This window comes from Orycteropus afer, unplaced genomic scaffold (genome assembly GCF_000298275.1).
Source record: "Orycteropus afer afer isolate SDZICR_OR568_19922 unplaced genomic scaffold, OryAfe1.0 scaffold00507, whole genome shotgun sequence".
Classification (NCBI taxonomy): Eukaryota; Metazoa; Chordata; class Mammalia; order Tubulidentata; family Orycteropodidae; genus Orycteropus; species Orycteropus afer.
The window spans coordinates 1,399,056-1,409,037 of record NW_006922094.1 but is presented as its reverse complement, the minus strand read 5'-3'; the positions used below and the strand labels follow the sequence as shown (position 1 = coordinate 1,409,037).

Genomic DNA, 9,982 nt, shown 5'->3' with positions numbered 1-9,982 from the left:
CTGGTTAAGAGTTGAGGTCCAATGGATGGAGGGATAGAGGGACTGATGGGTGACAGAGCAAAAAGAGTGAAAAGTGTTTAGAGTCAAAGTGGTGGCCAGTCAGGTGTCTCCTGTAAAATTCTTTCAGCTTTTCTATATGTGTGAAATTTTTCGTAATAAAACTTTGGGGGCGGGGGGAATTCAAGGGACACTCCAGGGTCTGGGAAAGAGGAAGAGAGGGTGTCTTATGACATTGGGCCGACTGATGGTGTGCTTACTATGGCAGAGACCTCTTCTAGACACTGGGTTTGGGCAAATGTTACTCAGTGAGTCACATTGGTACAGCTGTGTCCATTGTTAAAATCTTGAAATAATTTCCCACCAGTTGGTAAATAGCTGTTGTTTTTGCCCCCTTACCGCTCATCATAGCCTCTCTGCTGGTGTCCCCAGATCTCCCCACCATTTAGCAACTAAAGAAGTAACACCTGGCCTAGGAAGGGGCCTCTGGGCTCCTGATTGGCCAGGGTCTCTGCCATGTTGGCTGTAGACACTGTTCTGGGCTGGAGCAGCCTAGAGTGCCATCATCCCCCTAGCAGGGACCAGATCATGCCCCACTGGCTTCCTGCATCCTGAGGATGGCCCAGCTGGAAGACAAGGCCTCTGCCACCCCCACTGAAGGGGAGAGGTAATGGCTGCTGGGGCTGGGGTCTCAATCTCCTGCCCCGATCCAGAAACTTCACCCCGTGCCCACCCCACCCCAAAGGAACCCCAAACTCACTCTCTCACCCCTCATCCCTGGGATGCCCCTTCCTGCACTTTGACCCCTCCTAAGTGTCCACCTCTGGCCCCTGACCACCTGGATCCTGCACATCCCAGGCTGGCCACCTCACAGGTGAATGGAGCAGGCGAGACCCTTCTAGGAGTGCCAAGGTCCCGAGAGCCACTCATTCGCCTTCAGAGGACATGGGGGGTGTGGCAGATCCCAGAGCTGGATACCCAGGATGCAAAGGCCCTGCTGGAGCTGTGGCCACTGGGGGTGAGTGCTCACAGCTGGGGACCTGCTCTGACCTGCCCGTGATGCCCTGATGAGTCAGGTCTTGGCTGGTTGCTAGAGACAAACCTAACGCAAACTGGGCAAACCAAAAGGCTGTGTTCTTCTTTTCCTCCTTCCGTGGACTGTTGGGGGTGAGTCAACAGGCATCTTTTCTCTGTGAAAGAAAAGGTTCTAGCATACATGGCACTTGTTGTTGTTCCTAGATGTCATAGATCAATTCTGACTCATATTGAATCTCTTTACAGGGGTGTAAATTCATACAAGCACCTGTTTCTCAGGACTTTTTTGTTTTGTTTTGTTTTTACACACAGAGATAGATTGGTTTAGATTTATTTGTTTGTTTTTAAAGCATTAACTGTCCACCACCCCTTCTCTGCCAGCCCCTGGTAACCACTTTGGTCTCTAGGCATCTGCCCATTCTAGGTATTTTATATAAGCAGGACCAGTCAATGTTTGTCCTTTTGTGCCAGTGTATTTGATGTAGCATAATGTTTTCAAGATTCATCCACATCCTAGCATGTATCAGAACTTAATTTTTCTTTATGGCTGAGTAATATTCCATTGTGTGTATGGACCACATTTTGTTTGCCCATTCATCTGTTGATGGGCACTTGAGTTGTTTCCACCTTGTGGCTATTGTGAATAATACTACAGTGAACATTGGTGTACAGTTATCTTTTTAAGTCCTTGCTCTTTGGTGGTGTAGTGGTTAAGGCATTTGAGTGCTAACCAAACGGTCAGTGGTTCAAACCCACCATAAGAAAGATGAGGCAGTCTGCAGCCTTGGAAATTGACTCAATGGCAGTGAGTTTGTGTTTTGGTCTAGTGCCTCTCTAACAGAAAATACCACAAGTGGTGGCTTTAACAAACAGTAGCTTATTCTCTTATGGTTTAGGAGGCTAGAAGTCCAAGTTTAAGTGCCAGCTCTAGGGGCTGGGTGAAGGTCCCTGGACCTTTGGCTTCAGCTCTGCCCCTTGCTCCTGGCCCATTGAAGCTGGAGGCTTCTCTTAACTCAGGCAGCTGCTGCCTGCTGAGGCTGACAAACCCAAGATCGACAAGTAATATGGTGCAGTCCCAAAACTGTCAAGTAACACAGCAGGGCATTAGTTCAAATCCAGAAACTCCTAAGATTGGCAGACCATGGCAGGCTACTGAAGGAAGACTTGGCTACATGCAGGGTCCAAGCATGCCAAAAACTCTGAGACCTTTCTCAAAGCTGTCTTCTTGTATACTAGAAGCAGACCACATCGCTAAGGCAGCTACTCAGCTGCTCACAGTAGGTTCCACTATGGAACTGATCACCAGTCTCATCATGGGGAATCACTACATCCAGCCACCCAGCCACTCCAAACAAACCAGGCACAGCCAAGTTGACATATAACCTTAACTATCATAGTCTGGTAGGAGCTCTGGTAGCATAGTGCCTAAGGCATTTGACTACTAACCAGAAAGCTGGCGGTTCAAACCCACCAGTCACTGCCTCGGAAACCTAAGAAGGGGTTGCTGTGAGCCACGGCCAACTTGACGGCACATAACAACATCACAGTCTGGTGTTTGTTTTAAGTTCAGTTCTTTCGGATATATACCTATGGATCTCTAAATATATGGTAATTCTGTTTAACTTTTTGAAGAACCACAAAAATGCTGTCCCCACACACACAAAAAGCCTCACTGCTATCGAGTCAATTCAACTCATAGCGACCCCTCCTTGGGTTTCCGAGGCAGTATCACTATGGAAGTAGATTGCCCCATCTTCCTTCCAAGGAGTGGCTGGTGGGTTTGAACCACCAGCCTTCTGGTTAGCAGTCAAGTGCCTTAGGCACTACGTCACCAGAGCTCCCACAGCAGCTGTAATATTTTACAGTCCCACCAGGAATGGATGAAGGTTCCAATTTCTCCACATCCTCACCAACATCTGTTGCTTTCCCTTTTTGTAATCATAGCCCTTCCATGTGTATAAAGTGGTATCTCATTGTGGTTTTGATTTGAATTTCCCTGATGGCTAATGATGTTGCCCATCTTTTCTTGTACTTGTTGGCCATCTGTGTTTCCTCTTTGCTGAAATACCTATTCAAGTCCTTTGCCCATTGTTTTAATCCGGTTCCTCCTTTCTGTTGTTAAGCTGTAAGATTTCTTCATATATCCTGGTCCTAAGAGCCAAACCCACCTCCATCAAGTCAATTTTGACTCCTAGTAACCCTATAAGACAGACTAGAACTTTCCCCATAGGATTTTGAAGGCTATAAATCTTTACAGAAGAAGACAGGCTCATCTTTTTTCCCACAGAGCAGCTGGTGGGTTTGAGCTGCTGACCTTTTGGTTAGCGGCTGAATGCTTTAACCGCTATACCACCAGAGCTTCTTATATTCTGGACACTGAACACTTATTGATATATGGTTTCAAAAACTTTCTCTCGGTCTATAGGTTGTCCCTACTTTCTTGATAAAGTCCTATGATGAACACAAGTTTTTCATTTTGATGAGGTCCTTCTATCTATTTTGTCTTTTGCTGCTTGTGTTTTTGGTACCATATCTGAGAATCCATTGTTAAAAATTAGATCCCAAAGCATTACCCCTATGCTCTCTTCTAAGAATTCCCTACATTGAGTTTTGTATGTGGGTCCAGGTTCATTCTTTTGCTTGTGGAGATTCAGTTGTTCCAGTACCACTTATCAAAGAGACTATTCATTCCCCTTTTGGATGGACTTACCACCCTTACCAAAAATCAACTGACCATATATGTACAGATTTATTTCTAGACTCTTAACTCTATTCCATTGGTCTATATGTGTATCATATACCAGGACCCAACTGTTTTGATTATCGTAGCTTTATTATATGTTTTAAGATTCTTCTTTTTTTTTTTTTCAAGATGGCTTTGACTATTCAAGTCCCCTTGAAGTTCCATTTAAATTTGTGGATTGGCTTTTCCATTTCTGCAAAGAAGGCTATTGGACTTTTGATGGAAAGTGTATTGAATGTGTAGATTGCTTTAGATAGTACTGACAGCTCAACAACATTGAATCTTCTGATTTCAAAGTGCCCTTTACCAGATTGAGGAATTTTCTTTCTATTCCTACTTTATTGAGCTTTTTTTTTTTTTTTTTCTTTGTCCAGTGGCTATCCCTGGCCCAAGCATGTGTGTGCATTTCAGGCAGCAAGAAAGGGAGAAGGGAACCGTCAGATTATTTTATCAACAAAAAAATTTTCACAATCGAAATTGAATAAAATGTGGGATGGGGCCCTTTTACTACTGTAAAAGGTCATCTAGCAATTATAATATACAGTCAGAGGTGAAGGGCACTACCTTTATCAATCATTATCCATGTTCTAGAGCTAGGAATATTAATGGCTTAAACAAAGTTGCAGTTCTGTAAGGAATAAGGGGATAGGTTTGGATAAGGCAACTAACAGTATCTGCCATAGTTTCTTCTTCAGAAATGCTCTCTTTTTGTGGTGGGAAAGATGGTTGTCCTCAGCTCAGATCTATATTCTACCAGTTTAGCAACATTGATGGAAATAGGAACCTTTTTCTGAAGAGCTCCAAAGTCCTGTAGAAGACAGAAGATTTTCATTGGCTGAGCTTGGTTCACATGTTTATCCCTGAACAAGTCACATCGTCAGACAGCAGGACCATCCCATTGGCTAAATTAGGTCATGATCCCACTCCTGGAATTTGGGAGGAGTCAGTCCCACCGACATGGACTGAAAGTAGGGAGGGGACTAACCTAAAGGAAATTTGGGATGTGAGACCCAAATTAAGGAAGATGGATGCCAAGCAGGCAAAAGTAACAGATTCCTCTTTAAACTGACTTTTCCCTCTACCCTCCAGAGTTTCCTTGTCACAGGACATGGCTCCAGCCAGGTCCTGGTGCTGAGGACAGGACCTTCACGTGGGGAAATAAACACGTACCAGATCAAGAAGATTCCTGGAGGTGAGGAACCTACTCCTGAGATTCCAGTCCAAAGCAAATTTATCACCAAGACTTGTCAGCTTTACTTCTAAAATATCTCCTGAATCTTCCTTATCCTCTCACTTCCATCACCATAGCCTGAGCGACCATCACCTCTTGTCAGACTAGTACACTATCTCCTTAGTCTCCCTGCTTCCACGCCTTCTCTCCTGCAATTCATTCTGAGCACAGTAGCAGCCAGATTGGTATTTTCAAACATCCATCAGATGTTACACACCTGGGCCAAATCCTGCAGAGGTTTGTAACATTCTTAAATAACAATTTAAACTCCTCACCATGGCTTACAAGGTGCTGCATGATCTAGCTCCTGCCTGCCCATCCTCATTCACTGTGCTGCAGCCACAGTTGTTCTCCTTTCTGTTCCTTGAACATGCTAGGTGTGGTCCAGCTTCAGAGACTGCATTTGCAGTTCTCTCTGCACAAGCACTCTTCCTTGAATGCTTTCTTTAGTCTCTCCAACCATCAGGTGTCTCCTGACATGTAACCGTCCTTGACTACCACAGCAACTATGGCCCCCAGTCATTTTCAATCACTTAATTTTTTCATAGCACTCACTACAATCTATGCTTATCTTTGCTTACTCATTTATTTTCTCTTTCCTCCTACTAAAATGTAAGTTATAAGAAGGCTGCAAACTTGTCTGCCTTTTTACAACTATATTGCCATTGCCTAGAGATGATAGGTGCTCAGAAATATTTGTCTAATGAATGAACCCTATATGGTGGCATAAGTGGGATATAAGAAAAAATGAGGACTCCAAGTGCTGAAAATGTCTCTGTTCAGAAGGTCCCTGGGGGAGCTGCAGGAATGGGGAAGGAAGAGTGCTCAGGGAGAGGAAGCTGCCACCCTTCAAGTTTTCTTCCTCCCCACTCTTTGCCCCTCCCCCAGGTGTGTCTCTGGAATCCTCTAATCTCTGCATGCCAGACCTGCCCCATCTCCTGGCCTTCCTATCGGCCAGCAGGTACAGGATACCCATCAAATTGGCCAAGAGGGACCCTTCTCTAAGATACCCAATCCATACCATGACTCCCCTTTTCCTTTTTTCTCAGGGATGTTTTGCCCAGAACACTGCTTTTGCCCCCTGCAACTCTAGGGCCTGGGAACAAACATACAAGTGAGTCACAGTCCTCCCAAGGCAGGTAGAGGCCAACTTTTCAACCTCCTTGATCCAGAGGAGTGTTACTTGGGGAACCAGACTGAGTTTGAGAGTTGGAGGGAGTTGGAGCCTGAACTTTAGGGTCCCTGAGAGAGCAGGGGATAGAAACCCAACAGACTCCTTGGTCTGTGAGAGGAGGGAGATGGGAACCTGGACTCCTGGGTCTGAAGGAGGAGACTAGGAGCCCAGACTCCTGGATCCTGGAGATGTGGGGGCTGGTAGCCCAGATCCCTGGGTCCTAGGAGAAGAGGAGTCTTAGGGCCTTAGTTTTCCTGAATCTGAGGGAGGAAGGGGCTGCAAGCCTGGACTCCTGGATCTGAGGAAGGAGAGGATTGGGGGCCTGTACTCTTGGGTCCTTAGTGAGGAGGGGTCAGGGGCCAAGTCTCAGAGCCCTTTTAGTAGTAAGGCTGGGCACTAAGTGTCCTAGTGCCTTGAAGGGACCAGGGCTGACCCCTAGGACATCTCCCTTTATCTCCCTTTTGCTGGCCCCCAGATCCTCTGCAGATTGGCAGGGTCCAACGTGACACCGCAGGAAAGGCCCTCTCTGTGGTGAACCAACTCTACCTGAAGACACACAAAGAACAGGGGATGGAGCAGTCCCTTCCAGAGACCACGCCAGAGACTATCCAGAAAAACAGTCCAGGTTAGCTGGGCAGGGCCCTGGACCGCTGAGGGAAGAGGGATCTGTAGTATTATTCTGTGAGACCAAACCTTCTCCTCACACTCCAGCCCCCAGCAACCCTGTCCCTCACCGAGTCTCCTGGATCGAAGGCCCTCTCAGCCCGGAAGTGCGCTACGCTGGGCCTGCTCTGGCCAACCTGGTGGAAGAGGAGGATGAGGAGGTGGAGGACACCTACAAGGAGGATGAGGAGGGACCTGAGGATGCTCTCACGCTTCACGTCCGGGCTCTAGCCAGAGGCTGGGGCAACCACGTGGCCAAACAGTTCCGAGGCCTTCGGATCCGCCTCACCCTAGCGGCAGGGGGCTCCCACAGGCCTGGGGACCCAGCCACAGAGCTGCTTCAGGATGTGAGGCACCTCCTTACTGACCTCCAAGATTACCTCGTGAAGGATCCTGAAGTCAGGGCTGTCTTTGAGAGCAGGGGGCCTGGGGCAGCCCAGAATGACCAGGATCTTGGTAATGAAGAGAATTGGAAGGGGACTTATGGCCTCTTCATGATCTCCCATGGGTTCAGGTTCATCCAACTTCTTCCTCTCCTGTCGTGTGTGTACCCATTCGCTTTTCCATTTAGGCATCCTTTCCTCATATAAAGGAGCTCTGGTAGCATAGTGGCTAAAGCACTTGACTGCTAACCAGAAGGCTGGCGGTTCAGACCCGCCAGCCACTCCTCGGAAGGAAGGTTGGGCAATCCTACTTCCGTAGTGATACTGCCTCGGAAACCCAAGGAGGGGTCGCTATGAGTCGGGGCCGACTGGACGGCAAAACAACAACAACAACAACATTCCTCATATAAAAACCAAACAGTCCTTGTGCAGTTGATATGGACTCATCGCGACCCATGTGTTTCTACATAGAATAACACTCAGTCTTTTCACCACTTCCTCTAGCTCACACACTTGTGTTGACAGCCACACTCCTTCCATGTATGTTCACACCATGCACCTTTTCCCATACGTGTTCACCTCATGTCTCCACTTGTGAGTGGCCAAAGGAGGGATGGCGTCTGCAAGGGTGGGTCGGTGGACCTGGTGGGTGGCTGTGGGTCTGCCTGGTGACCCTTCCTTCACTCGTTTCGCATTCCCTCAGGCCCCGCGGTGGAGGCGGCCTTATGCCGGGCAGTGCTGGCGCCCCTGAAGCCTGTCCTGTGGACTCAACTCCGCACACTCCGCGCCCCCGAGCTGAAGCGATTGCGGCGGCGACAAATAGCCCTAAGGGCGGAGGCGGGGCCTCTGGGCGCTCGGGAGGCGGAGCCCGGCGGGCTGGGCTCCGCCCCTGACCTGCGGAGCCGCATCCACGGGCGCTTAGCGCGTCTCCACGCCGCCTGCGCCCCACGCCGCAAGGTGGAGCTCCTGCTGGCAGTATGCAGGGATATCTATGAGGGCCTGACCCGCGGTGGGAATCAAGGTAAGGGCGGGTTGGCGGCTACGTAAGATAGACCGGCTTGGGTTTGAGCGAATCGTCCACTTGGCCTGGGAAACCAGCTAGGAGGTGTGTGTGCGCACGACTAGGGTAGAGGGTAGCATGTGCTGATGGGAGGCCTGGGGGTCCTAGTAGGAGACGTGTGCGTGCCCAGCGAGGTGGAAGGGCAGCCAGCTATCGCGGTCCTGGGAATCGGCTGGAAGGTGTTTGCATGCCCCCACCAAGCCCAGGGCCTGCCCCGTGCTTCCCCAGAGCCCCAGGGCGCCGACGCTTTCCTGCCGGCGCTGACGGAGGAACTGATCTGGAGTCCTCACCTTGGAGAGACGCAGCTGGATGTGGAGTTCCTTATGGAGCTCCTGGATCCCGACGAGCTGCGGGGAGAAGGTGAGGACCCCCCAAAAAAAAACACACATAGACACCGCTCGAATGCTGGGATCCAACGGGGGGCGCTCTAGGGTCACGGCCCCAGACGCCTCTCCTGGAAGCAGGCAGGAAGCGGGGTGAACTCAGGGCACTCAGGGCCGCAAAGGAAGCCCGGAAGACTGACTTCCCTCCGTTGGCCCCCCAGCCGGGTACTACTTGACGACGTGGTTTGGAGCGCTGCATCACATTGCCCACTCCCAGCCTGAGGCAGGCCGCGCTCCCCAGGGCCTCAGCTCCGAGGCCCGCGCCTCCCTGCGCCAGTGGCACCGCAGGCGGACTCTGCACAGACAGGACCATGCCGGTCCCCAGGTGACCACCAGCCAGGGCTGCCAGTGGAGGGTAGGGCGAAACGAGTTGCCCTTCTGACCCAAGCTTCACCCTCTTCCCCCAGGCTGACCTGCCCTTTGAGGAGCCATGGGCAGTGGGGACAGAACCCGGGAACCACTAATGGTTAGGGATCTGAAACCACCCAGATCTTCAAGCAAGATGGAGGAGGGGTCTTGAGACAGCACCAAATTCTGACCCCTGTGGTTTAGGGGCAGCAAGGAGGAAAGGCAGTACTGAGGTCCCAAGAAAAGGGAATGTCCTCATTCTGGGCCTTTGTACTGGCTGTTGCCTCTTCCTGGAATGCCCTTCCCTGATATCCACACTGCTCCTTCCCTCTCTTCCGTTGGGTCTTTACAAAGATGTGCAGACAAAGCCTTCATGGGAGTTCCTCCCAGACCACCCTGTCTAAAACTTCAGTTCTTCTCACTTTCCCATGGTAGGCAAAATAACTGTCCCCCAAATGCCCATGATCATGAAGGGCCTTTGCAGCTGTGGTTAAATTCAACATCTTGGGATGAAGAGATTAGCCTGCGTTATCCAGGTAGGCCCAGTGTCATAACAAATGTTCTAAAAGAGGGAGGCAGGAGGCTCAGAGTCAGAGGAGGTGTGAGCATGAAAGCAGAGGTTGGAGTGATGTGGCCAGGAGCCAAGGAAGGCCAGCAGACAGTGGAAGCTGGGAAAGACAAGGAATGGATGCTCCCTAGAGCCTCCAGAAGGAACACAGCCTTTCATTTCAGTTCCATAAGACCCATTTCAGGAGCTCTGGTAGCTTAGTGCCTAAGGCACTTGACTGCTAACCAGAAGGCTGGCAGTTCAAACCCACCAGCCACTCCTTGGAAGGAAGATGGGGCAATCTACTTCCGTAGTGATACTGCCTCAGAAACCCAAGGGGGGGTCGCTATGAGTCAGGTCTCACTCGACGGCACACAACAACAACAAGACCCATTTCAGACATCTGATCTCCAGCCCT

General features: G+C 49.9%; 1 protein-coding gene across 1 annotated transcript; it reads left to right on the top strand.

Annotated features, from left to right (window-relative positions):
- The first annotated feature begins 614 nt into the window (after window positions 1-614).
- Window positions 615-9,133, top strand: RINL (Ras and Rab interactor like). The gene is made up of 11 exons (XM_007955542.1): window positions 615-664; window positions 856-1,015; window positions 4,865-4,967; window positions 5,895-5,967; window positions 6,056-6,120; window positions 6,656-6,805; window positions 6,892-7,299; window positions 7,930-8,247; window positions 8,515-8,646; window positions 8,831-8,994; window positions 9,077-9,133. The coding sequence occupies exons 1-11, from the start codon at window positions 615-617 to the stop codon at window positions 9,131-9,133; spliced, it is 1,680 nt and encodes a 559-aa protein (XP_007953733.1).
- The last annotated feature ends 849 nt before the right edge of the window (window positions 9,134-9,982 follow it).